This window comes from Diplotaxodon limnothrissa, linkage group LG18 (genome assembly GCF_057381915.1).
Source record: "Diplotaxodon limnothrissa isolate DT_005_m linkage group LG18, D_limnothrissa_male_GT1.1, whole genome shotgun sequence".
Lineage (NCBI taxonomy): Eukaryota > Metazoa > Chordata > Actinopteri > Cichliformes > Cichlidae > Diplotaxodon > Diplotaxodon limnothrissa.
The window spans coordinates 28,082,604-28,110,594 of record NC_140613.1 but is presented as its reverse complement, the minus strand read 5'-3'; the positions used below and the strand labels follow the sequence as shown (position 1 = coordinate 28,110,594).

Here is a 27,991-nt window from a genome sequence, read left to right as displayed (position 1 = left end):
ATGATTTTAGTTATAGTTAGATTTCAAATCTTGGTAGATTTTTTAAAAATGGTGACAAATATTAAACAAGTAGTATTTTTTTTCTTTTTCAAGCTCTTTCAGCAGGCTGCGTCATATCTCAAACACAACTCTTCATTGTTATCTTACTATAAATAGTTTTAGTGTTGAGATGTATTTAAAGCTCCAGTTTGTTTCAGTGTAACGTTGTCCTTGGTGCTAATGCTACATTGTGTTCTCCTACCATGGATCTTTTCCAGGTATACCTTCACTGGTATTTACACATTCGAGTCAGCAATAAAGATATTAGCGAGAGGTTTCTGTACAGTGCCATTCACATTTTTGAGAGATCCGTGGAACTGGCTGGACTTCACGGTGATTATGATGGCGTGAGTACAGATATCATTTCACCATTGCACACATCATCACTGTCTTCTGATTCTCTGAATCTGTGTTTGTATTCTCTTGTGAGGAACAGTTTTTAAGAAAAATGTAATGCAATCATCTGATAAAAACAAAAATCCTCTCCCTCACTTAGTGAAGCAATAATTCTCCGTGGTGATTTGAAACACAACATTTGCTTTGTTACAAAAAAACAAACACTTCTACTGGATCTCATCCTTGAAGCTGCACATGACATGCATATGAATGGATGTGAGCCCTTGCAGCATTGTTTTTGAGAGCAAAGGGCAAAAACAGGAGACTTTAAACAAAAATGTTTTGTTGTAGCCTGTACTCACTGTGCATCCCCAGCACCTAACTCCATGCAGACTAAGTTAGTGACTAGCTATTGAACTTAGTGGAACGTTAAGCAGCTCAACACAAAATAGTTTGAGGTTGGTGGAGACCAAAATATGAGCTAAAAGACGACAAAATGTCAGATTAACATTGACCAGCTGAAAAGCTGTAATATAAACTTGTAACACTACATTCCAGACAAAGATGTGATTTCTCTTCACTTGTTGTATGAATTTCCAGATATTTGACTGAATTTGTAGACCTTGGAAATGTCTCTGCCTTGAGAACCTTCCGAGTACTGCGAGCACTGAAAACCATCTCAGTTATCCCAGGTAAGAGAACAATCAGGTTTCTTTGATTCCTTTTAGTTCTCTCTAAAATGTCTAAATGTTATTCACAAAGGTTTCTGTAATGGTGTCATACAACCAATACATATTGTTTCCTCCCCACACACACACACAAGGTCTAAAGACCATCGTTGGTGCCCTGATCCAGTCTGTGAAGAAGCTGGCAGACGTGATGATCTTGACCGTGTTCTGTCTCAGCGTGTTTGCCCTCATCGGCCTGCAGCTTTTTATGGGGTTACTGCGACAAAAGTGCGTCCGCAGTCTCTCGCACTGCGTCAACTCCTCGTTTAGCCCCAACACATCCTTCATCTGCAACAACAGAACCTGGAGCTCCACGGAGGACTTCCTCAGCAGTGAAGGTCAGCCAAAAATAGAAGAGCCTGCTATTGATCATCAGATGTACAGTGCTCTTAACAATGTAATATTTAATACTTTACATATTACAACTTTTTGTATGTTTAACTGGCTTTTCCTCAGATAATTTTTACAAAGTTGAAGGAGCAAAGGATGCCTTAATATGTGGATATGGAAGTGATGCGGGGTAAGTAAACATTCACTTTTCTTACTGCTTCTTAATCTGTTCACCTGTTTGGCTCTTATGTAATATCATATATATATATATATGTGTAGTTACATGTAGCTCAAGGCTCACAAGAAAAGGAGGATTCAATGATAGATGATGTCCTGTCATTTAGGATTCTCAGTCTGTGACTTAGGTATAATATATAGGTAACTGATCCCATTGGAGGGAGAGGTTTCGCCTGAGAGAAGCTGAGCACAAGACAACATGTGGCGTGGATAATCACCACGGCTCCACTGGAGCTCTTCACAGAGAGACATGGCATTGCCAGCTGGAGAGCGGGAGGTCTTTGGAGATTTCATCATCTCAAAAGCTCTGTGCTGTGATTAGGGTAACTGGAGCAGACTAGAACACTTTGGGATTGATATTTTGTTATCATATTTTTATTTCGACTGTACTGAAGCTTTTAACTAGTGCTTCTGACGAACCTGCTTGCTGAGCTAAAATAAGTCAAAACAATGCTAAATATAAGGTCCTTAGATGTAAGTAAATATAGATGTAAATGCATAGGTGAAATGGGTGATGGACTTTGTTCCCAGTCAAAGGCACAGTCTGAAACCATCCAAATATTGCTACTCAGCCTACGCACTGAATAATCCTGTAAATCCAAATGCTTTTGAAACAAGCACAACAGGATGACTCTGCCCAATGCCAGGCCCAGTTCAGGGGTTATAGTGAACTAAATACCCATCTGTGTGAATCTGAAATCCTGTAGCTCCAACAAATGGCTTCCATTAGGTGCTCTTGTTAATAATACAAGATAATGAATGATAGCAAATAAAACATGGTGATGATGTTAAAGCCTCTGCAGGGAAGTTTGATGCAGATGTTTTCAATTTATTTGCACGTTAAACAAAGGTGGTTCTATATGAAACCTTATAGGTTTATGTCATGCATTTACTTCATGTACCATTAGCTTGTCATGTTTTTTGGAGAAGCAGGGATAAGCACCTAGAGACAGCAGGAGATGATGTAGCATATTTGCAATGTTTCTCTTTTATGGTGAAGAAATTGTTGAATATGATTCTGTAATTAAACATACCAGAAGCTTTATGTTACGGTAGAAGGCACGCCAGATTCCTTTTATATCAAGAGGAATCAGAGTAATACAATGAAGGGAAAAAACTTGGCCAACCTGAACTTGATTTGTCTGCTTAAACATCGCTGGTCAACCTTGGATGTTGTTGTGGGTTATAGTTTCATATGTTGTATTCTTTTAAGCAGCTTTAGCCACGTGCATCTCACTGAGAGTGATGTTACACAATGTAGTGGTCTTTGCCCTCATGCTATTTCCCTATTTAAATCATGTCTTATATGCTTTTCTCTCCTGACCCTTTAGGTTTTAGATTCAGAGCATTCTCATTTCCAACATACCGACGATTTGTCCCGGCCCGAGGCGTCTAATAGTATGGCGAAAGGTACCCTTCCGCCTCCTTATGAGATGCTCTGGATTCTCAATTGAATCCAACAGAATGCTGCTAGTGGAGATAACACACGCTTTGAGCAGGGGCTCCAGCGGTCCATTCCAGCCTTAACCCTATCAGATCATGTTTTCCAAAGTGATTAATGATCAGAAGATTATAGCCAAGTTTTAGTTACTTTGATTCTAAAATAAAAAAAAAGATTTGTCCACAGTTTATCTAAATGGTCTTTTGTGACCCTCAGCTAGTCACATACTCGAAGCAATCTTCTGGTTGTCACTGGTGGTCACTTCACTTCTACAGCATAGTACTGTTGGATTATGTAAGCTCCGGCCAAAAGCTACTTTTTGGCCGGAGACAATCACTGTGTCAAAAAATAGCTGTTTTTGACATTTGCGTGGACAGAAGTTTTTTTCCTCAAAGAACCAGAAATTTTGTTACAATGGCTGTTATCAATTTTTTGTTGATACCAGTTCAAATTGTTCAAACACTGTCATTAAGAATAAAGTAAATCAACTTTTTATTCTTGAAAAAAGGGCGCACCAAAAATAGCTCCTCTTGCTTCAAAGCTAACCCTTTGCACAATGTTTGTTACAGCTAACCAGGCTAGTGAACTAAAAAACAAAAAATATATATTTTAATAAAAGCAGAGAATATTTAGAGTTAAAATGTTTGAGGAGTTTGACGTTTTCTATAAATGATCAGCTAATGTTTGAATAAGGACCTAATGTTTAGCCGACATTAATAACTAATAATAATAATAATGGATTGGATTTATATAGCGCTTTTCAAGGCACCCAAAGCGCTTTACAATACCACTATTCATTCACACACTGGTGGAGGCAGCTACAGTTGTAGCCACAGCTGCCCTGGGGCAGACTGACAGAAGCAAGGCTGCCATATCGCACCATTGGCCCCTCTGGCCAACACCAGTAGGCAAGTAGGGTAAAGTGTCTTGCCCAGGGACACAACGACCAGGACAGAGAGCCCAGGGATCGAACCGGCAACCTTCCGGTTACAGATGCGATTCCCAACCCCCTGAGCCACGGTCGCCCGTGGCTAAAACTAGCATTTTAGCATATATTTAATTCATGCAGATATTTTGTTAGAATAATCAAGAAGAAAAAAAAACCTCTTGATTCTTTTGCTTTGATGTAGTTACTTCTCTAAGGTGGAAAGTTTTTTTCTTCTTCTTCTTCTTGGTTTGTTTGTTTGTTTTGTTTTTGCTTTGTTTTATTATTTGCTTTGAGCCCTGTGTACAGGAGCTGCATGCAAAAAGGCGTAATAAGCAAATGCTTCAGCCAATACCTTTTGATTAGCCTTGTCTCATGCTTTCTTGCTTTGTGGTAGATCTTTGTTCTGTCTTCACTGAGATATTTGAATGCTAATCAATAAAATCAAATCAAATCAAATCAATCAATCAAGTCAAGACAAAAACTGCCAGTATGAATAAGCTAACACTATCTGACTGCCACAACTCCAGTTTTTATATAGAATTCAAAGAACAATTAAAAAATACATATTTATATTTAATTTGCAACTTATAATCCTTCCCATTCCCAGTTATAGTTATTATGAGTGTAGTCACATATTTTTAGAGGCAACAGAATCCAGCCACCCTTTAGTTTTTAATCCCTCTCCTCCAAAAGCACAGGACCTTAATCTCCCAAGAAGTACCGTCTGATTCAGTAATTTGTGTTGAAGTCAGAGCAAAAGATTTGGACGGGGAAATGATGTCACTAAACTCACTTAAATAGTGGGTCAGTAAGATCAGGCGAGACCTACCCAGCTGTCCCACATGTGTCACTACATGTGAACTTTCTTTTGTTGCCCGCTTTTTGTGTTTTTGCCATTTGTGGAGCTCTAACAGAGCGCTGCAATCGATACAGCAGAGTTTGAACCTTTTTGTTGTTTTTAATGGCGTCTTTGTCCCCTTTTATTTTAACATTGCTACATCATCATCAAGAAAATGCATTTTGTTGCACTTACTGCATTTTTAAAAAACTTTCTCTCCAGCTAAACTGCAGCTAAAGCAAGAGTGGCACAGATTCGTGACATGCTTGACAGGTTAAAGATACCATAAGGTAGCTTATGGTTTTACTGGCAGATAACTGAGATGGCCTCTTAACTTGTGCAACATTTTTAGATGGAACTTTCTGAGGCTGGCTGTGGAGGAGAGCAAGATATTAAGCAGGTCAGGATGGAGGACGTAAAACATAGAGGATGCTTAATCTTTTGAGTGTATTCCAACAAGTAATCCCTGAGTAGATTTCCAAATTAAAGCTTTGGATACGTTATGATGACACACACACAGTCACACACATGCGCATAGCCCCCATCACGCCTACTGTAGAGTCGAGGCAAGTGCTTATCCCCTTACATCTTAAAACCACTATGCATTAAGGATTATGACTGATTGTATTGAAAGTTTCCACTTTTGCCCTGAGCTGGAGCGATGCGGGCAGGAAACTCACCGCCTTAGCCCCACCCAGGAAAAAAAACTGTTGCCACCGACAGATGTTATTTCCTGCTGTTATACAAACAGCAGGAAATTGATGTTGTCCTCACATATATAATATTAAAAAAAACCAAACATTGTAAACATGGAGCAAAGGGCTTTAATAGAGGTCTAACACACCCGACCCTGTGTTAGCTGTGCTCCAATGATTGCACAAGATGACTTGTAAAATCAATTATTATTCATATTTTGCCTTTCTTTTCACATGTCGCTTTTTAGATTTTTGGCTGCATGCTTCCTATAATTCCAGTAAGCAACAGGTTAATAAAATCATAAGGCCTTTTCAACTGGAGGAACTGCAGATTGCATCACTCAGCAGTGGCTTCATTTTCAGCTCCTCTTTGGATTAACTTAAAAAATCAATAAGTGTTGTCCTTTTTAGCTCTTACCCCAACTTCCTCAAGAGGCTTTGAGGAAGTTGGGGTAGACCGCCACTGTCGCCATGGGTTTGTTCTTAATGATGTGTGGTTAAAAGAATGAAATGGGGGTACTGCTTTACCTCATAGTTTGAGCAGCTGACCATATACCCCAAGGCTAAATTCAGCTGCCCGGGTTCAACTCTGACCCAAGGTGCTTTTACCTTTGTCTTCCCCAACTCACTCATTCCCTGCTTTCCTTTCTAATCAATGCAAAAGCCCCCAAACAGTAAAGTAAAAAAATAAAAGGGAATTTTTGCTCAGTGTACTATGGTAGAGAATTCATATAAAAATAACTTCCTAGAGCCTGAGAACAGATATATATAGTAATAGTAGTAATAGCAAGTGGTAAAAATGCATGAAAAAACAAACTTGCAGAATACTTAGATGTGATGCACAGCTGAGTTATATCTGTGTGTATCAGCAGCTGCTCCATTGGGCAGTTGCTATAGAGACTAATGGGACATGAACTCTGCAGGCACCTTGTTCACAATTACAAAACTACGAAAGGACTCTCACATTTTTGTAGCTGTTTAATGGACAACAGTGGATTAACAAGCATATCATTGAGTGCAGTTTATTCATTTATAAACTGCATACAGAGGCACCTAGTCTGAGCACCTACAGAAAGTTGCTCAGACTTGATTGCAGAATGACACGATGAAAACATGGAATAGTGATGATTACAGGAAATATTGTTAGTTAAACTTAGTGATATGACACCTTCCATGCATTGTTTACCATTGTATTATTATTTTCATTTTTAATTAAGCTGCAGTTTATTTTCCAGACTAGTCATTTCATGTGTAAAGTATATAAAATGTTCCAAAGTCAAGTTATAAGTACTGTGCTGAAAATGATCTCAGACGTAAGAATTAATCACCAGCACACCAGGGCCGCTTTACATGGATGTCAATCATCAGTAACCTATACTCTCCTTGGTGGTTTATCTCGGATCTGCCCTCGTCGCATCACCAGCTAGTCGCTCAATGTCATTGAGGTTGTATGGTCTGTTAAAGTGAATTGTTCTGAGTTTAGACCCAACATGGTCTTTCATTGGACATTGCCGTATATCACTTCCTGTCAGGAAGCAGCTTTAGTTGACAGGAACTCAGCAGTATACTTGGCATGTTTGCTTGAAGACGCATTAAGCTGCAGTGTATAGGAAGCTCCACATAGTGCACATAGGAAGTGATTTGCAGTTGTGACCAGAGACAATAGAAAATCAATGGCATGTGGCATCTTCAAGCAAACACAAGGTGGAAATTTCCGGGATAAACTTTACAGTTGGGAGTACACTCGGAGTCTTGTAGAAATCACAGTCTCCATTAGCACGTGCTCTGAAAGCCTCTTTAAGCTGACAAACTTGACAAAGACTAAAACAAAGGACAGTTATTTTTTACAGGCATGATACTGTTTTCAGTTAGTGTGCATTTTTTTTTAAATAAAGTTTTCCTTTTGACAAAAGTCGAATTTTTAAATCACAACATTTGTTTAGATGCCGAGTTGACAGAAAGATTTTTGCTAATTTTGCTCAACAATGTTGATATGAAATAAACTAAATGTGCATTGATTAACAGAGGTGAACAGATTGGTGTGAGTGATGTAGCAGAGGGCCAGCCTGACAGGAAGATGTCGCTGGCCTCACACAGCATCCTCTGCCCTCGCTGCTGGATATTAGTGAGCATTCCTGCTTAGCTGGCGTGTTGGTGAGATCCACAGCTGTTCTCACAGCAGCGCTCTTCCGCCCAGCTGTTTGCCTGCCATTATGAAATTATTCCACACTGAGATTGACATGGCAGTCCAGCTTGTTCTCAGCTGCTGGACTTAAATATTTGCTGTAATGCCACTATGTTGACAATGAAGATCAGAGACGCTGGAATCGAGCTGATTTTTTTTTCCTGCTGCAATTTGATATCCATCTGGCTAATCTCTTTTTGCTCCAGTGCATTTTAGTGCTCCTGTCTGAAACAGGTTTCAAGTGCCGTCTTCTTTGAAATAACGGTGATGATAGTACGTACTTACTGACTAATCTCCCAGTTTTCTCTGTGAAGTCAAAGGCCGCAGAGCCACATGTAGAATGTTTTTAACTCTGGGAAAGCAGCACGCACACCGGCACGGCTATATCTCTCCGCAGCTGCTTTTAATTTCCTGTGTTCGGCCTTTGTTTATCAGTCCTGGCCTCTAATCATTTATCTTCTACCTCTCAATCATTTGCACATTACAGGAAGTGTCCAGAAGGATTTGACTGCCTAAAAGTAGGGAGGAATCCAAACTATGGCTACACCAGCTTTGACACTTTCGGCTGGGCTTTCCTGGCACTTTTCCGTCTCATGACGCAGGACTACTGGGAAAAACTGTTTCACCAGGTGCAATTTTCTACTTTTGGTTTTTTCATCTATCAGCATCCTGTAGTTACAACCTTCAACTTAAAAGTTCAATTTTCCTCTTATAGGTTCAGTGTTTTCAGCAGTGGCTCTAAGAGGTCAAACGCATTGCAACTTAAGGAAACACCAACAAACAGAAAAACGTCACCAAAGCTCACAAAAAAAACAATAGAAGTTGAATAAAACACAATAGAAACAGAAAAACAACTCAAACGCTCACAAAGAAAAGACCCTTAGAAAACACAACAGAAGCATTTTTGGGGACAGAACAGCTGTGGAAGTGACGAGCTAACGCTGAAATGTACGAGCAAACATGTATTTACAGTGTCTTGCTATTAAAACACAGATTACCTGCATCTTCTGCCTCACTTCAGTCTTTCACATGTTCTGGTTTCTGTTACTTAAGCAGATGTTTCATCACTTTGTCTCCCAGATTTGTTCTTTTCTACTTCCTTTTGTTTTCCTTCTGTTTAGTTTTTTTCCCATGTCCTTTGTTCTTTATTCAACTTCTGTTGTCTTTTTGTGAGCTTTCGGAGCGTTTTTCTATTTGCTGGTCTTCTCTGGGGCCAAAGTAGTTTTCACTTTCACAAAGAATCAGTAACTGGGTGACATAGTGGAGAAACACAACTAACATACTTAAACGGATATTGAATAAGACGTCACTTCACAAAGTGGCCAGAAACCTTTTTGTACTGACCTGTGTTGTTTAGCTTTAGCATATGATCTGCCTTATGACTATACACAGTGCTGAACCAGTGACTCTGGTGAATTTGCTTTTATTGCCTTTACTTTCTTTGATTCCCACAGACTCTGCGCTCAGCTGGGAAGACCTACATGATCTTCTTTGTTCTAGTGATCTTCATGGGCTCTTTCTACCTGGTCAACCTTATCCTGGCTGTGGTGGCCATGGCCTACGAGGAGCAGAATCAGGCAACCATCGCTGAGGCCTGGCAGAAGGAGAGAGAGTTTCAGATGGCCATGGAACACCTGAGAAGAGAGCAAAGAGTAAGTGCGGTGCATTGTCATATTTTCATGTGCGCCTTCAGCTGAAGACAGACACAACTGTAACTCTTTCAAACAATTTCATCCCATGTGAAGCTGGCAGCAAAAAGACAAGCACAGGAGACAGACTCAGTGTTGTCCCCGGAGCTGTCTCCATTCTGTGTGAAGTACACAGGAAGTATACGAAGAAGCAGCAGCAGAAGAAGAAGATCTCACAGAACGCTGTCCGAAGAAACGGCAGAAGAAGCTGCAGAACAGAAGATGGAGCCCCTGGAAGAAGTAATGGTATGTAACCTTAAGGAGCGCGCTGTCGAGTTGTTAATGGTTGAAACCACAGAAGCTAATGCGTTCTTCCATATTTCTGTAGCCTCCCCTGTCCCCCCTGCCGGCCCACCCTCTGCTGGCCACGCTATCCTCTCACCCGCTCAGCACCAGACGAGGAAGCCAGAACAGCATCTTCAGCTCCTTCCGCGTTCGCAACAACTCAGAGGCCGACTTCGCGGACGACGAGTACAGCGTTCACGGAGACGTCTTCAGGAGTCGCACCAGTTCGACAGCGACGCCATGGAAGAGGAGAACGGGCAGCGTGAGAAGCCACTGCTCCCAAATCTTCACCCCCAGCCTCAATGTCAACGGTCGACTGAACATCTCCCTCGACCACAATGGAGTCATGACTATGGGTCTGCTCACCCCTACGTCCATGCCAGCTCACAGCATGGAGAGAGTCAGGGAAGACACAGTGAGTGACGGAGCCTTTGTTATGAGACTGTTCTGAAAAGTTTAAATATGAGTTTATAAGAACATGACAATACAGCCTTGTTTGTTTGTTTTTTAGATATTTTCTGTTTGCCAGAAGCCCTCCAGCACAGAGGAGACAGTTCCAAGGCCTCTCCTGCAACCTTCCCCCACAGTGACAGATCCATCCCCCGTGCGCAGGAAAAGGGGCCTGAGCTCTGTCAGCTTTTATAGTGATGCCATGGACGGTGCGTCCATTTCACTGTTTAAGGAAATGTTCAGAAATTACATCCCTTTTTGGGGATATATGAAGCTAGCTTAGCAAAAGGGTTGGAAACAGCTAGCCTGGTCTTGTCTGAAGGTTACTAGATCCTCTACATGTTGCTAAATAACATATCCAGGAAGTTATTACATCAGAAAATAGTGTAACAAATGCATATATCTCCCATTATTTCTTTAGTACTGTTTTGTGTCATTAAGCAGATGATACCTAACATATTTAAGGTCCCAGTAGGTGGATTTTGCTACTTCCCAAACAAAGCCAAACCAGCTTTCCCCCTGATTTCTGTATTTATGCTCAGCTGTTATAATGAAGGCATAGTAGAAGAAATTAGAACTGGTTTTCTCAACCAACCCTCCACCTGCCCAAATAACATTTAACTTTAGTTAACTTTGCTAGCAGAAGGACCCTAGAATCGCCGCTGGTTTCAGGTTTTAGCTGTTCAAAAATGATCAAGTTATCTGCAGATATAAATCATTTCCGTGTGGTGTCTCTGCAGAGCTGGAGGAGTCGAGGCAAAAGTGCCATCCCTGCTGGTACACGTATGCCAAGAAGTATCTGATATGGGACTGCTGCCCCTGGTGGCTGAAGCTGAAGGAGTATGTGAAGCTAATGGTGATGGATCCTTTCCTGGATCTTGGTATCACCATATGCATTGTGCTGAACACCCTCTTCATGGCACTTGAACACTACCCCATGACTGATGAGTTCAACACCATGCTCTCAGTGGGCAATCTGGTAAGAGGGTTTTAAAGATACCAGAGGGATGTTTCCAGCTTTTAACACACTTTCTATAAGTGCTGTCGGGTGCTAGATAAGGAGAGGAGAGTGGAACAGAGAGGAAACTGAACTGGCCGGCATTCAGATAATCCGTCTCTGTTTGCAGACAGGTTGATTTTTAAAGCAGGTGCAGGACAGGAGGTCAAATACAGTGATGCTGATCCGCTGTCAAAGATTCTGCTTTAGACTATTTGCGATTATCTTTAATAACATGGAGTATTTTTAGCAAGAGGTGGAATTGATTTCCTGTTGTTCTGTTTTGAAATCTCTTCCTACCGGTGAATTTTAGACTCTGACAGAGATTTGGTAAATAAATAAATACATTAATACATTAAGTAATTTTAAAATTATATAACTTTATATGTACCTTTATATGAATAAATTAAAAACAACAACAAAAATGAAATAACACATTGAAATACATTGTTATATTTTCTGTTGAACTAAGGTTTGTGTGCAGAAACCTTCACTGAAATGTTTTTAGTTCACTCATTAATAAAATTCAAATTACACATCTTTTGAAGGCGGTTGTGTAAAATTGTTTATTTGTGGTCAACAAAAGAGAAACAACTCATCTAAAAGACAGTGAATGCTCTACTAATTAAGCTGTAGCTATATAATATTCCTAGTGTTTTGCTGGATTTTTCACCTCTAAATGTCCTTTTGTCACTCTGTGTTTTTTTTCTAGGTGTTCACTGGTATATTTACAGCTGAGATGGTACTGAAGCTGATTGCCATGGACCCCTATTACTACTTCCAACAGGGCTGGAACATCTTTGACGGCGTCATTGTTTGCCTCAGTTTAATGGAGCTGGGCCTCTCCAATGTGGAGGGACTGTCCGTCCTGCGATCTTTCAGATTGGTGAGGGAAATCTTGTTCATTCTCTGTGTTACTTTGAAGAAAATTGATTAATTATTTCCGATTGATCAGCTCCTGATGAACAGAAGACAAAACCTAGACACGGGAGCAGATTCAACTATTTGCAATGGGAAACAGACAGCTGATGAACTAAGGGTTCTCGGATGGGTGAAGTCTAAGATAAAAATATGGACAAAGCATAATATGTCCATTAAAAAAATGATGATACCTAGGAACAGAGTTGTCAGAGTTGCACATTATATCTAATAATCAGACTACATCTAAAAACATAAAAGTCTCTTAAGGTTTTAACTCTGAAGTCTAGTTAACTTGTGCAACTTGTACAGTGTAATAGTCAGTCTATTCTGAAGATGCAGCATCATTTGTCTTCACATTTCTCTTATCATAAGTTGCGAGTCTTCAAGCTGGCAAAATCCTGGCCCACTCTCAACACTCTCATCAAGATCATCGGCAACTCGGTGGGCGCCCTGGGAAACCTGACGCTGGTGCTGGCCATCATTGTTTTCATCTTCGCTGTGGTGGGAATGCAGCTATTCGGCAAGAACTATCAGGACTGTGTCTGTAAGATCTCCTTTGACTGTCAGATGCCTCGCTGGCACATGAAGGACTTCTTCCACTCCTTCCTGATTGTGTTCAGGGTCTTGTGCGGCGAGTGGATCGAGACCATGTGGGACTGTATGGAAGTGGCTGGCCAGCCCCTCTGCATCCTGGTCTTCATGTTGGTCATGGTCATAGGGAACTTGGTGGTAAGTTATTATGACTTGGCATTTAAACTCTAACCTGTTTAAGGTTATGTTGAGTGATAGTCTATATTTTTTGTACCGGCAAAGCTCACAAAAAGATTAAACTCAACAAGAGTTTCTTTTGAGAAGTGTCTGTGTGGCCTTTCCCCTGTTCCTCTGTGCTGTAAAGTTCAGACAGTAGAAATGAGTCAACCACAGTGTTGCACTGAGTGACATTTACCTCAGTCCTACATGCACCACATTGCTGCTGCAAATGCCAACTACAGGATCAGGCACGAGGTGCAGTCAAAAAGCTGGAAAATGAATCTAGTCCTAATTTAAACTATCTGATCCCTCCTTCACGTTCTTTCATTGGAAAGCTCTCACTGGAAGTCCTGTTCTGATCAGCTGCGCTTGCATAGAGAGCAAACATCAACTTCTGTCACAAACTGACCAACTTTCATGCCGCAACCGTCACATTGCTCATAGCAGTGATCTCAAAGTCATAGCCACCCGACTCAGAGAGCATCCTCACGTCATGTCAGGAGCACAGGCAACATGGTTGTTCACCAGAAATGACCCCAAAGTCAAACTTTCAGTGTGGAAATTACTGTCACATCACCATGTGGTAGCAAGTCATTCCCCACCACCCTGAGATTTGCTTCCAACTGTGCAGTTAAATTACCAACTGTGCAGGAACTGGAGCAGCACTTCCCCGGGAAATTACCTGGAAGGGGAGACTGAGAAAATTAAAGTTTGTTATTTTTGAACATACCTTAAATGTTTAGGTCAGTGGCTGAACTACTCTGAAAACGGACTTGTTAAAAAAAGGTGTCCAGGCAGTACGTGGAATTACTCAGCCTATTTAAACATATAGAAGTATGGATTTTTGTAAGCATTACAAAATGATTGAATCCATTGCTCCTTAATAAAGATTTAAAAAAATGGAGGATATGTGGAGGGTATGAGTGTATCATTTGTCTTTAACAGAAGAAGTGCTTTTGATGTTCAGGCAAAGTTGTGACAGGCAAAGTTATCCTTTAAACAGTATTTGATGACTAAGAGCGATGCAGTAGCGTTTCAATGCTACCAAATCCACTTGGTGATGTCACAAGTAATCTGGGATTACGTGGCACAAGAGAGGACTGCTGATTGTGTATTATGTGAATGGACCATCCTTCAAGTTAATTATGTTAAAATTTGCAAGCTGTATTAGTTTGTATATCTGTAAATGAGCAACTCTTCAGCATGCTGTATTAAATGAAAGTGTCATGGTCTTGCTTCAGATTAGATTTAGCAGAGTTTCTACCAAATTTAATAGATTATAGATTTATGAGATGTGCAGATCATTTCGTTCTATTTTCACTTGCATTTTTACACATCACCTCAACTTAAAAACCCTCTGTTATTTGTGCTGCATCATATGTGTATTATCTACACATGTTGCCGTGCAAACTGAAGCGACAAGAGACAAACTCAGTGCTGGAGCAGCTTTACTGCCCTTTTATCCACCACTAATGAGCTAAGCCTTACGGGTGAAATGGGGACCCAAGTGTTGCACAAACACCGCAGAGCGTTCACCCCGTTTAACACCAAGTTTTGATTTTTACTCATTTTGCAAGCCAACACATGCAGCTGTTAAAAAAAACAGCAGTTAATTCAGTTTTAATTGTATACGCCCACCCACATTCACTGCTCCTCCCATATGGCCAGCCGTTTCCTGTGAGCTGATATTAAAGAATACAAAAGCGCACTGAATTTGCAGGATTTGTTTATAGTCAACGTTGTTTTGCTTTGAATGTGGTGTCGTTCCAGTGGTGATCCTGGTAATAGAAATACATGCAGAAATAGTTGTATTTTAGTATAGCACTATTTTAACCCAGTAAAAATCTAGTTTTATTTACTTGTTCACTTGCTCCCCTCGACTTTTGTAGTTAGGATATGTTTAAATTCTTTTGACAAAAAATTAGCAAGAGATTTGCATAATTCAAACCCAGTCAAAAGAATGGTACTAGATATTTCTAGGTGTACATAGCAGTTTCTCAAGTATCACATAGATGCTATTAGTGGATAGAGACACTTTCATTGACTGTATTGCCTTGTTAGCCTAAAGATCAGATCACAACAGCGCTCCCTATGGAATTTAATGGACAGGAACCTCTCTGTGCACATGAATCGTGGGAAAGCAGTTTATCTGTGGGATTATCCAGGATGCTTAGGGGTGAGAAGGTCGGAGGGCATTCATCACTAATCATCTGCTCATGCTCCCCATCTCTGAGTAGCTCAGTGGCTAAAGATGATCCTTGCCAACTGTGCACATCACCCATGAAGGGAATGCACACACAGACACACACACATATGTGCAGTGTTATGCCCCGTGCTGCTGCTCTCTAAGCTAGCAGACAGATTACTTAGGAGTTGGATGCTTTGAACCTTGACTTCAGGAGGCCTGAAACATCAGCCATATGTACCTGAGCGTATCATTGTTGCAGAACTTTGCGGGATTTGCCAATGTTGACAAAATATATGGGACATCATGTCCGGCATTATGTCAAATGATAAAGCATACATACATACTAAACAATTCAGAGCTTTGCGCATCAGATGGTGATACAAGCATAATATGGCTATACAATGTCCTGCTTTGTTAACCCTTTTCACACCAAGGATCTCTGCTGCAGGCCATATTAACACACTACCCACCACCACCTATTATTGTGGAGTGTGGCATATTGAATAAAGAGGCTGTGTGGAAATGGGATGTAGCATTTCTGTGCATAAGCAAATTTGGTTGAAATGTGTTTCTTATTTGTAGATGCAAAAAAGAAAGAGAGAAAGGGGCTAAGGGTTTAAGTGGTTACGGCTAAATAGCTATAAACAAGTCTAATAGTTTCATCCATTCAGATGTAAGTAAACATACATTTTTTGGTATGTCAACAACAGGTGCTGAATCTCTTTCTGGCCCTGCTGCTGAGCTCCTTCAGCTCAGACAATCTCTCTGCTCCAGACGAAGACGGGGACTTGAATAACATTCAGATTGCCATCGCTCGCATCCATTCCGGCTTTTCCTGGATTGTCACAAGCGTCATCAACCTCTGCAACAGGAGCTTGAAGCGTCGAAAACACAAAGCCAAGGAAACCAGTCAGGCCCTCAAGCCGGTCGGAAATCACATGGAGAGCAATGGGGGGATTTTTGGACGTTATGGAGAGAAGTACATCGTACCAGAGGAGGACAGCTACATGACCAACCCAAACCTGACTGTCATTGTTCCTATCGCGCCTGGGGAGTCAGATGTGGAGTTTTTGGAGGAGGAGGAGATCTCAGAGTCATCAGAGGATGAAGAAAACAAACTGGTAAGTATGTCGTGCCCAGAATCATGTTTGGGGCTTAACTTCAGGCTTTAATGCTCTCTGAACTTACATACTTTAGAGAATGTGATTTTATCGGCATACTTTTCGCTAAGAATGAAATCTCATCTTGTCATTTGAAACACTCAACTTGTTTGTTTGGCTTGTGTTTCTTATTATATAAATGAGTAATTACTTGGTTTTTTGCTGTTTGTATATGCTGAGATAAACTCAAGAAGTCCACGTTGACAACAAATTATGATTTTGAAATTATTGTCTGATCTACCTATTAAATTGAGATGTGCTGGAATAATTGAAGTTTTTTCAAAGATTTTTCAGAAGCTTTTAATTTTTACAAAGGGTCTGTATGAGAATGAACATGATATCAAAATGGTGGGATTAGTTTATCATGTTTAATGACTGGACACAGAAGGGCTGCACACTTTCCAAACTAGCTGTGGCTAAAACAGAGCTTATACTGTTTAACATATGTGTGTATGTTTAAGCATATATGTTTTGTGCTGGTAGCCTAAATATTATTAGTAACATCTGTGTTTTCTAATTCTGATGATGATGATGATGCTATGGAATCAGTCTGTCATAGAGTCCCGCACACCCACACACATGTTAATGAGATGTGGTTGAATGTGTGCCGAGCTATGCTTAAAGCTATATTTAGTACACACATGTTAAAGGGGTTGATTATCCCTAACTAACAGGAAAATGAGGCCATTACTATTTAAGCCACACATCTTATCCTTTGAATTTAGATTTTCAGTCCCATTGAGACACGTGTAGAAAATCAGCGTCCTAGCCACACAGTCAGCCTTTACAAACATTTGTGAAAGAATGGCTCGTTCCAAAGTGCTCACAGAATTTGAAGGTGGCGCTGTCACAGGATGTCACTGTAGCAAGAAGTCAGCATTCGATATCTCTTCCCTTCTAGATATTCCACGATCCACTGTAAGTGCTATTATTACAAAGGGAAAGCTTTTAGGAGCCACAGCAATGACCCATGGAGTTACAGCCCACTTAAAGTTACAGTATCAGGTTGCCAAGTGGTAAGGTGCATAGTGAGTAAAAGTCACCAATGCTCTTCTGACTCAAAACCTCTTCTGGCATTACCATCAGCACAAAAACTGTGTGCAGCTTCATGTGTTTGGATGGCTGAGCAACTCCTGTAGGTTTGATGTTTAGGTCTCCCTGTACTTTTGTCCACAGCACTCTTTACACCCATTAGCGAGTACTGTAAGATTATATGATTATTAAGAGTACAAACATTGGAAGAACACATCATTGAAATCATTGAAATATAAAGTAAAGAAAATTGCAATTGAAAGCAGAACACGTTTATAGAAATCAAAATGATAAAAACATGAACAACTGAACAAAAGAATCTGGGATTAAAGCAGTTCAAGACTTCAGTGTTAGAAACGCAGGACGTATACAGCAGACGGTGCATCGCTGAAATGCCTGCCTAAACAGATATGTCTTTAGCACACTTCTGAAAGCCTCTTAGGGAATCTTAGGGAAGCACACCGAGCATTCGACGGGTCAGGCATCGCAGCTTGAAAAGCTCACCCCTGATCCGTAGGTGCATTAGTATTATTTGCCCGGCATTAGACAGCTAACTTACACACCAACACTGGACGAAGCTGTAATGACTGAGATACAGTTTGTTTCTTGTTTGCATTTCTGTACATATTAAATGAGTTTACCGTGCACTCAGCAACAGTAACTAACACCGTGTGTATAGTTGCTTTAATTTGCATGAAAACGCAACAGTGAGAGTGCAATAGCACTCCTCAGTTTTTGTATAGATTTGGATTTGACTGTGTTCATTCGAAAGCTTTAGAGTCAGACTGTCCTGCAGATCGGGCGTTTGTTGAGGCGGAGGATGTGTCGTTCCTGTCCTGTCTGGCAGAAAAACAGGAGCAGGCCAGATGTGGAGCCAGGCGCTGTAGAGCAGATTAAACTGACACAGCTGAGCTGGGCAGCCTGCAGTCTGGTGCTCTCTCTTCCTCTTTCCCTCCCATGCGCTGCTGCACACCACACTAGAACTAGGCATCATGAAAAATGGGGGCGGGGGGGACCTCCAATCGTCCATCAGCTTAACTGGGCATCTGCAGCTGCTCTGCATATGCAGAGCTTTAAACACACACAAAAGTGATAAACATATTATATGTAAGAATATTGTTAAAAAGAAATCCTATAGTTAAGTATTTGAGTCTTCTCTAGAGTGTAAATAAATCTCCTTTGCTTAAATGGGATCAATTACTACTTTCTGATGTGCCATCAGTCCATTATGTTTCTCACTGTCTTTAAACTCTAAGATGAGCAATGCTGGTAATTTGGTTTCCAGATCCCGTGCACGCCCTTTAATGCTGGATTAAATTTCGTATCATTTTACAAGATTGAAGCTGCACCTCTGTCCTGTAAATCATATGAAATATGTTGTTGTTACAACACGTGAAAATCTCATCAAAATTGCAGTAAGCCTCACATTGAAAGTCCATCAAGGTGCGCCGGCTCTGATGGGATGAATGCACGCAGGCTCATGTGGAGCAGGAAAATGTGCTGCAACTTCTTTTTCTTTAAAAAAAAACTCTTAATGTGTGACATGAATGTATGACAATAGCATCAGCAGTATCACAACAGGCTGGGGAACACAACCAGAACAAATCACTGTTTGCTAGTTTAATATAGATTCATATTCTGTATTTACACATGCAGATGTCAAAGAGCTGAGGGCTGTTTCCATACGAGGGCACGTGATTGTAAACACTCAGACTTTATTTTGTAGGAGAAGATCAGCCTGTCAGAGGGCAGCACAGTGGATCTAAGGAAGCCCGGAGAGGAAGAGGATAACTTGTCAGTGCTGGATGAAGACAGTATGGAGCCTGATGAATGCTTTCCTGAATGTGAGCGAAAGTAGCAACCTCACTAAATCTGCTAACGTGCATTCATTTAAAATGTTTATTTTTTTCCTTCATGCTGTGATAAATGCCGGTTTGTTTTTTGACACGGTCATCAGTCTGCATGAGACACTGCCAGTGCTGTAACATCAACACCAGCCATGGACTAGGACAGGCCTGGTGGAGGCTGAGGAAGACCTGCTACCAGATTGTGGAGCACAGCTGGTTTGAGACATTCATCATCTTCATGATCCTGCTCAGCAGTGGGGCTCTGGTAAGGGTCCTAGATCTAATTAGAAAGATTAGTATTGATCCAATACCAATATTAATTATTAATCTCTGGATTGACCAACAGTATCAGCAGTAGATTTGATGAGACGTTGAGCTGGCTGATGTCCAAATTGCGCCTTTTGTGTAGTTTTAAAGAAAAAAACTTCTCACAGATGGTTTTCTTATGCTGAGCAATGGAAATGTAATGCTGCGTTTTCTTATACTGCAGGCATTTGAAGACATTTACATTGAAAAGAGAAAAGTCATAAAGGTGATGCTGGAGTACGCTGACAAAGTCTTCTCCTACATCTTCGTCCTGGAGATGTTCCTCAAGTGGATTGCATACGGCTTCAAGACGTATTTTACAAACTACTGGTGCTGGCTCGACTTTCTGATTGTGGATGTAAGTTAACGCTTTGCTGCTTTGGTTTTCAAATCATATGACGTGAAAGGATGTAGCTGAATGTATGCCGTACTTGTGGGATTGATAGCTCTAATGATGCCAGATTTTTCACAGGAGAGCACGTGAATTAGCTCTAGACAACATTTTCAATACCTGAACCTGTTCGCTGCAGAACTAAGTGCTAATTCACACTGAAACAGTAGATACGTTGTAGATTTTTGCAGCTGCTCTCATGTCAGGATTTGGCCGTTCCCCAGTAGGATTTTGCCACACATTTGTGGGGAACTGGATGCGGTTCTGTAAGTGTTTAGTCACTCAAAGTGCCCGAGGCATGCAGCCCTTGACTTCCTCTGATTTCACCTGCTGTTACACAGATTGCCACAGACCGCTCTATTGTTAGGGTAAGTTGTAGTTAGCAGGTCCCAGGTGAGTATGGAGTATGGAGTCTGGGACTGGAAACTTGCATCCGCATCACAAATGCTTCTGTGTTTCTTCACTCGTAAGCGCTTTTTGTTGCGATATCAAAAGCCACCGTCTTGTTTCTAAACAAATGCTTTTCATATAAAATGAGATTTAAAATAAGAATAATTTAAAAAACCGCTCTCAGCAATCATCGTTTGAACCGCTTGGGTACAGGACCTTGGCTTTTATATCAAAACCAAACGCAGTTTCATGTGATCTGAGGCTTATCTACAGAAGATCTGGTTTACTGTGGAACGTAAAGTCTTCTTTTTGAACTGCACCAGCTGAATTCATGTGTGACCTGTTTGGTGTAACTCAGGTACCGAGCGTTCTCTGTTTTTTATGTTTAAAGGAAGTCCTAGCAAACTTTTCTTTCCTACTTTTGCTTTATTTTTGTATTTTTTTTTGTCTGTATTGTGGTGGAGCCAAAGACTTCTGTAGTCCTGAAATTGATTTTGAGTATCTTCTTTAGATATATTGGCCAAACGCATCTTTAAAAGGACTTTTATAAAGAAATACAGATCATTGGGACCTTATTAGCCCTAAATTGTTTTGAATGAACTTATTGGATCAATTTGGAACAAAATGGGAAACAAATTTGGCAAAGACAGATTAAACTTCTTTATAAAACTCACTCTATTTGATATATATACATATTTATATGCATATATAGCTGAGTATGCATGCATGGATACTGTTTTTACCATATGTGCGTACTTGTCTGTGTGTTTTCATCATCCTTCATGACTCGACTTTCTCACATATCTTTCATGCCATTTTCATCCATAGCTGTCATCCAAGGGTCATTCAACAGCGGAATACCATTTTGTTTTGTCTCTTTTGGATGTAGAATAGAGTGGAAGTCTAAATTTGCTGAAACGATGATTCAAAAACCAAATCAAATCTAAACCTCAAAAATACAATATTTGTGTTCCTAACTGTGGAATGTCCCAAAATACACACAAAAAATGTGACTATGGCTCTTTAAATGTTTCTGACGTGTCTCTTACGACTCTCCTCCGTTTTTTTGATTCTTTATAAGAGTCGCTAAAAATATACTCACTTTCTTGGCAAATGTGCTGATAAGACCAGTTGATATTGTTTTTTTCAGTACTTTTCGCTGTTTCCTCTCAAAGGTTTAAGCACAGATGTCTGTTTTATGATTCTCAGAGTTCATACACCTTTCTGTACTCCACATAGGTGTCCTTGATAAGCCTGGTAGCAAATTCACTGGGATATTCTGACTTTACTGCCATCAAGTCCCTGAGGACCCTCCGTGCTTTGAGACCTCTCAGAGCTCTGTCCAGATTTGAGGGCATGAGGGTGAGAAATATGTTTTCTGTCCTTTGCTGTCACTGTTGGCTACTAACATCCTGATTAATCTCATTAATATTCTTTCACTTATGGATAAACTCTTAGTTATAAAGCAACTTTAGCATTGGGACTACCACAACAGCTTAATTGATTAGTAGTTTTCTACAAGGTAGAAATGTCTCAACAGCTGCTGAGTGGATAAAACTTTGGAACTGATGTCACTGTGGATGTGTTGTAGTATTTCAGGGATTTGTTACATGTAAAGTCTTTAGTTATCCAACGAAAGACAGCAGTTCTTTAGCTTCTTGCTAGATTAGCCCTAAACTTTGTGCAAACATGTATAGTTCCCAATCTTGTTGTAAAAAATGTAAATTACTCTAAAGTTCTGACAACTAGATTTTCCAGCAGTATATGTGTTTTATAGGGTACATGCTGAACCGAGCCATACTAAATGTAAACTTTACAGTACTGTTATACTTTTATAACAGTAGCTGTTAGCTGTTATACTTTTATTTTAGTGATTGTGATTTAATGCAGTTTTCGCAAACAGTTTAAATGGTAAATGGTCTGGTTCTTATATAGCACTTTTCTACTCTTCTGAGCACTCAAAGCGCTTTACACAACTTGTGCATTCACCCATTCACACCCATTCGCACAAGCACATTTTTCTAGGTGCTTTCTAAGTAACATTCACACACACTCATACTCCAATGGTTTGGGGTTAGTATCTTGCTCAAGGATATTTGGCATGCAGACTAGGGGAAGCCAGGAATCGAACCACCAACCTTCCGATCAGTAGATGACCTGCTCTACTGAGCTACAGCCACTCCGTTTATTTAACTGCCACTTTATTAGGTACATCTTTTTACCTGCTTACTAACACCTAATCACATGGAAGCAACCCAATTCATTTAGGTATGGAGACATGGTAAAAGGGCCAGCTTAGGTTCAAAGCAAGCACCAGAATGTGGGGGGAGATGATTTGAGTGATTTTGATTTGGGCTCTGAAAACAAAGGGGGTCTCACACTAATACTAGCAAGGTGTAGCTCATAAAGTGGCCATGTGTATAAATGTGTGTGTCTGTCCATATACCCTGAATTTGTATGACAGTATCGCCACATTGTTATGTATCCCACTGACTTTTCCTGTACTTTCAAAAATCATACATGTGATTTAGAGTGAAATTGATTATCAACACACAGCACATACAGCACATGTATTATCATACAAAGGATTGTCATAACGTAAATCACTGTGAAAAATTGTCCTGTTGGCTTCAAGTTAGAATTGGGAAACTAAACTTCAACTGTCACATCATAGCATATGTAGAAAACAAGATTACCAGACTAGTGTGCACTACAGAGATCACAAAGATAAGCTGTTTACAACAATAGAATATACTTTATTTCTCTGGGACTGACCTGATTTCTTGTTTGCTCATCAGGTCGTGGTGAACGCCCTCATAGGAGCTATTCCCTCCATTATGAATGTGTTGCTCGTGTGTCTCATCTTCTGGCTGATCTTCAGCATCATGGGAGTCAATCTGTTCGCCGGCAAATTTGGAAAGTGCGTGAACAGAACGGGGTTCATCCACAGTGTCTCTTTGGTCAACAACAAGTCAGACTGCCTCACCATGAATGACACCCAGTTCTACTGGACAAAAGTCAAGGTCAACTTTGACAATGTGGGGCTTGGCTACCTTTCTCTTTTGCAAGTGGTAAGTTGATTTTATTTTTAACCTGTCAAACATGATGCCAGCCTGTTTTTGCTAATAAACACCTTGAGAACTTGTTCACTACTCATGTTGTTGTTTTGTTCCTCTCCTGTTCTGTCCAGACACTTAAATCAGTCTCTCTCATGTTGCAATATTTACAGCAGATCATAAAAGACATTTCACTGTTGTTTTCTTTCTAAAAATGAAATCAGCTGTTACTATAACATTACAATGCAGCGCCTGGACTATGACATCGTACTATATTCTCTTATTTACAGGCTACATTTAAAGGATGGATGGAAATAATGTATGCAGCTGTTGATTCAAGAGGAGTAAGTATATTATTTTCTTCCACACCTATACCATGAAAATTCTAACTAACTAACTGACTAATGAACCCATTTGTTTTTAGGTGGAGGAACAACCGATAAAAGAAATCAACCTCTACATGTACCTCTACTTTGTAGTCTTCATCATATTTGGCTCCTTCTTCACCCTCAATCTCTTCATCGGTGTCATCATTGACAATTTCAATCAGCAGAAAAGAAAGATGAGTATTAAAAACGCTGATTTCAGGCTGGGATCACTTGATATTTGCGTGCAGTTCTTATTATTTGAAGCTGCAGAAATAAATGCATGAATAGTCCAATAAAAGTACAAAGGAAAATTTTCTATAGTAAGAATAAGGTGGCAGGATTTTTGGTTTTAATTCCCCCAGATTGAACATTTAAAAGAAAACAACTCCTGTCATTGTTTTAGGAAAGAAAGTAACGTGAGATATTTTTCTTTTCCACTTAGGAGGACAAGATATCTTCATGACTGAAGAGCAGAAGAAGTACTACAATGCTATGAAGAAGTTAGGAACTAAAAAACCTCAAAAGCCAATACCCAGACCCACGGTAAAGCTATATAAATTGCAAATGTAGCACATTTTTAAGATACAGATTTTTACCTGTACACTTTATATATTTATATATTGTTAATATATTGTTTAAAATATTTTGTATTTTTTTGAAGTGATATCATTAACCTTGCAAACCTTGTTAAGGATTATATAAATTAAATTGTATTCTTGCTTGTTCTTTCCCGATCCTAGAACATTATCCAAGCCTTCTTCTTTGATCTGGTGTCTAAGCAAGCCTTCGACATTATAATCATGATGCTCATCATTGTCAACATGGTGACCATGATGGTGGAAACCGATGAGCAGTCAGAGCGAATGGAGTCCATCCTCAACAAGATCAACCTGGTTTTTATTGTGATCTTCACCACCGAATGCCTGATCAAGATCTTTGCCCTCCGTTGTTATTTCTTCACCGTTGCATGGAACATTTTTGATTTCGTGGTGATAATTCTCTCTATTGTCGGTAAGAAGTAAAAAAAAATCTTTTTGTTTACAATTTTTGTAAATGCCAAGCTAGTGAAAAAACCAGTCAGAAAAGATGAGGAGGGAAAATTGTGAGTGTCCACCTGTAAAAACATACCTGTTTTGGGGGTTGTCTCATTGTTGTCCTGTTGTTATTTCAACATCTAAGCAACCCAGTCTTTAAGTCTGACCTCATTAGTCATTTCCGGGTCCAAACTTTGCTTCAGGTCCCACAGTCACTTTAACATCGCTGAAAGTTAAACACTGTCTAAATTCTTTCATCTTTAATAAAATGATCTGTGTGGCTGTTCTACCAGGAGTAACAATTGAGTTTAACATCCAGGCATCCATGAAAACAGAATTTATGAAATGAGTTAGAAGTTAGCAGGGAGTTAGCTTGCTAGTTTCTACCTAAACATGATATAGCATGTTGTGACTGAGGGATTTCTGAAAAAATTAAAATGTACAGCTCTGCTATCACTTCCAAAATAAATGAAGATGGAAAACTAAACAGCAGTGACGTTTGTAGGGTTACTGAAGTTGGACTAGCTGGTATATAATGATGTGCTGCGCGGTGGCTAGGCACAGAGCTATGGTTAGCATAATACAGTGGCTTGCAAAAGTATTTGGCCCCCTTGAACTTTTCCACATTTTGTCACATTACAGCCACAAACATGAATTAATTTTATTGAAATTCCACATGAAAGACCAACACAAAGTGGTGAACACGTGAGAAGTGGAACGAAAATCATACATGATTCCAAACATTTTTTACAAATAAATAACTGCAAAGTGGGGTGTGCGTAATTATTCAGTCCCCTGAGTAAATACTTTGTAGAACCACCTTTTGCTGCAATTACAGCTGACCACATCAATATCCCACAAGTTTAATTTACTTGATGTTATACTCTGATTAAAAAGGGCTTTTTGAACAGTATATGAATTACAGTGCTGCAGGTTAATTTGAGTGTGTCATTGTGCAATGAGACAAATCACTTCCTGTCTGCTCTCATTTCAGGGATTGTTCTTGCTGACATTATTGAGAAATACTTTGTATCGCCGACCCTGTTTCGAGTCATCAGACTGGCAAGGATAGGACGTGTACTCCGACTTATACGTGCAGCCAAAGGAATAAGGACTTTACTGTTTGCCTTAATGATGTCCATGCCAGCACTGTTCAACATTGGTCTCCTACTTTTCCTTGTCATGTTCATCTATGCAATCTTTGGCATGGCAAACTTTGCCTATGTGAAGAAACAAGATGGAATCGATGATATGTTTAACTTCGAGACCTTTGGGAATAGTATGATCTGCCTTTTCCAGATCAGCACCTCGGCAGGCTGGGACAACCTGCTCAGCCCTATAATGTCCAGCCCCCCAGATGAGTGTGACCTCAACTTCATCAACACAGGCACCAACACCCGAGGAAACTGCGGCAACCCCTCGGTGGGCATAGCTTTCTTTGTCAGTTACATTATCATTTCTTTCCTCATTGTGGTAAATATGTATATAGCTATCATTCTGGAGAACTTCAGTGTTGCCACAGAGGAGAGCACAGAGCCCCTGAGCGAGGATGACTTTGAAATGTTTTACGAGGTTTGGGAGAAGTTTGACTCAGAGGCCACGCAGTTCATTGAGTTCTCCATGCTGTCGAACTTTGCTGACACTCTGTCGGAACCGTTGCGTATCCCAAAGCCCAACAAAATCCACCTGATCTCCATGGACCTCCCTATGGTCAGTGGGGACAGAATCCACTGCCTGGATATTTTGTTTGCCTTCACAAAGCGCGTACTGGGAGAGTCGGGGGAAATGGATGCCCTGAAACAGCAAATGGAGGAGAAGTTCATGATGACCAACCCGTCCAAAGTTTCCCACGAGCCCATCACCTCCACACTGCGGCGCAAACTCGAGGAGGTGTCTGCGATCGTCATCCAGAGGTGTTACAGGAGGCATCTTGTGCGCCGGCAGATGAAGCAGGCGTCCTACCTCTACAGACAGATAAACTACGAGACAGTTGTGGATGTGGAGAATGCTCCAGAAACGGAGGGTCTGATAGCCACCATGATCCAGCATTATGGGCCTGTGGGGGCTGCAGAGACAGCAGACGACACTGTAACATCCTCCCCACCATCTTATGATAGTGTGACCAGGGCAGCCTCTCTGAGCCTCTCTGAGGTGACCCGATCAGTATCCAGAGACTCTGAACTCAGGGAGCCTGGGGAAAACTATGAGGAAACTTTTCTTTGAGAGTCAGTTGAACGGAGGGTGATTGTATTGTTTTTGTCTGTTTTGTTTACAGCAGAGAATATGCATTGAAATTACTCACGGTCTAAGAGAAAAAAAAAGCTTTTATATTTTAACAGATATGGAGGGAATATGCAGTGTTTTTAGGTAACTCGGCCTCTATTTTCTTAATGGAAGATGTCAGTTATGCCACAACGTTCAAAAGAGTACCATGGACAGCTCTGAAGTTAAACGTCATCTTAAAAATATCACAATATGGCATCAGACATAATCACGCACTCTTTTTTAATATCGACCTAGACCTATCAAGACAAAGCCACAACATTAAAACCAGCTCCCTTGTATCGTATTGGTCCTCACTGTGCAGCAAATACAACTCTGAGTCATTGAAGTAAGGAAACCAGAAGACTTGCAAAGGTCATTTGTGATATCTGGCACCAAGTTGTTAGAAGCAGATTAATCAGATTTAGAATAAGGTCTTCCGTTGAATGGATTTGTTTATCCACCACTTTATAAGACAACTAAACACTGCACTTGCTGCAACCAGTTGGCAAACATTTGAGTCAAGTCCCCATAGCAAAGAGATTGCTCACAGATGAGTTGCGCTCACACAAAAGTCGGGTGTGACTGATGCCGACATTGCTGCAGTCTGTCTGCCTTTATAAATCATTTATTTGCAAACCTTCGACAATCTGTCTGAAAGTGACTGCAGTCCGTCTGAATTAAACCACAATTTTTTGGAGACAGGTTGCTGCCCACAAGGCAAACTGTGCAGTCACAATCTTTCACCCTCTGGGCAAGCAACTGGCCACCACAACTCCTTACAACCTGTCTTCAACAGCAAAAAAAATGAAATGCAATCACTGATTTTTCCTAATCACAAGGAGGTTGCCATCCTACTTTTACTTTAGTGTGACTGAGCCATTACAGAATTAGAGAGTTAGATTAGAGAGTGTTTACTTGCAGATTAATAAAACTATCCAATGACAGATGCCAATGAAACAACATCATGACTTCAAGGAATTTACAACAGTAGTTTACACTAATAAATTTTTATTGCTAAAACCAGGAGTCCTCGTGAAGTAAAATTTGTGTCTGAAGCAACACATCCCTCCTCAAGGCCAAGAACTGTCACCTGCAGTGAAAAGCTT

The 27,991-nt window shown here is 40.4% G+C and overlaps 1 protein-coding gene across 1 annotated transcript in view; it reads left to right on the top strand.

Annotated features, from left to right (window-relative positions):
• LOC146613901 (sodium channel protein type 2 subunit alpha-like) overlaps positions 1-26,843 on the top strand; it is a 31,743-nt gene extending 4,900 nt beyond the window's left edge. The window contains exons 4-27 of the mRNA XM_085377715.1: positions 258-386; positions 976-1,067; positions 1,199-1,441; positions 1,560-1,623; positions 8,245-8,386; positions 9,212-9,409; positions 9,503-9,691; positions 9,774-10,145; positions 10,242-10,389; positions 10,921-11,159; positions 11,890-12,063; positions 12,471-12,827; positions 15,747-16,157; positions 18,955-19,072; positions 19,186-19,340; positions 19,566-19,739; positions 20,114-20,140; positions 21,402-21,524; positions 22,961-23,233; positions 23,509-23,562; positions 23,643-23,780; positions 24,025-24,129; positions 24,327-24,597; positions 25,615-26,843. Of these exons, the coding sequence (XP_085233841.1) occupies positions 258-386; positions 976-1,067; positions 1,199-1,441; positions 1,560-1,623; positions 8,245-8,386; positions 9,212-9,409; positions 9,503-9,691; positions 9,774-10,145; positions 10,242-10,389; positions 10,921-11,159; positions 11,890-12,063; positions 12,471-12,827; positions 15,747-16,157; positions 18,955-19,072; positions 19,186-19,340; positions 19,566-19,739; positions 20,114-20,140; positions 21,402-21,524; positions 22,961-23,233; positions 23,509-23,562; positions 23,643-23,780; positions 24,025-24,129; positions 24,327-24,597; positions 25,615-26,843 (5,425 nt within the window). The remainder of the gene's footprint in view (positions 1-257; positions 387-975; positions 1,068-1,198; positions 1,442-1,559; positions 1,624-8,244; positions 8,387-9,211; positions 9,410-9,502; positions 9,692-9,773; positions 10,146-10,241; positions 10,390-10,920; positions 11,160-11,889; positions 12,064-12,470; positions 12,828-15,746; positions 16,158-18,954; positions 19,073-19,185; positions 19,341-19,565; positions 19,740-20,113; positions 20,141-21,401; positions 21,525-22,960; positions 23,234-23,508; positions 23,563-23,642; positions 23,781-24,024; positions 24,130-24,326; positions 24,598-25,614) is intronic.
• Positions 26,844-27,991: the final 1,148 nt, after the last annotated feature.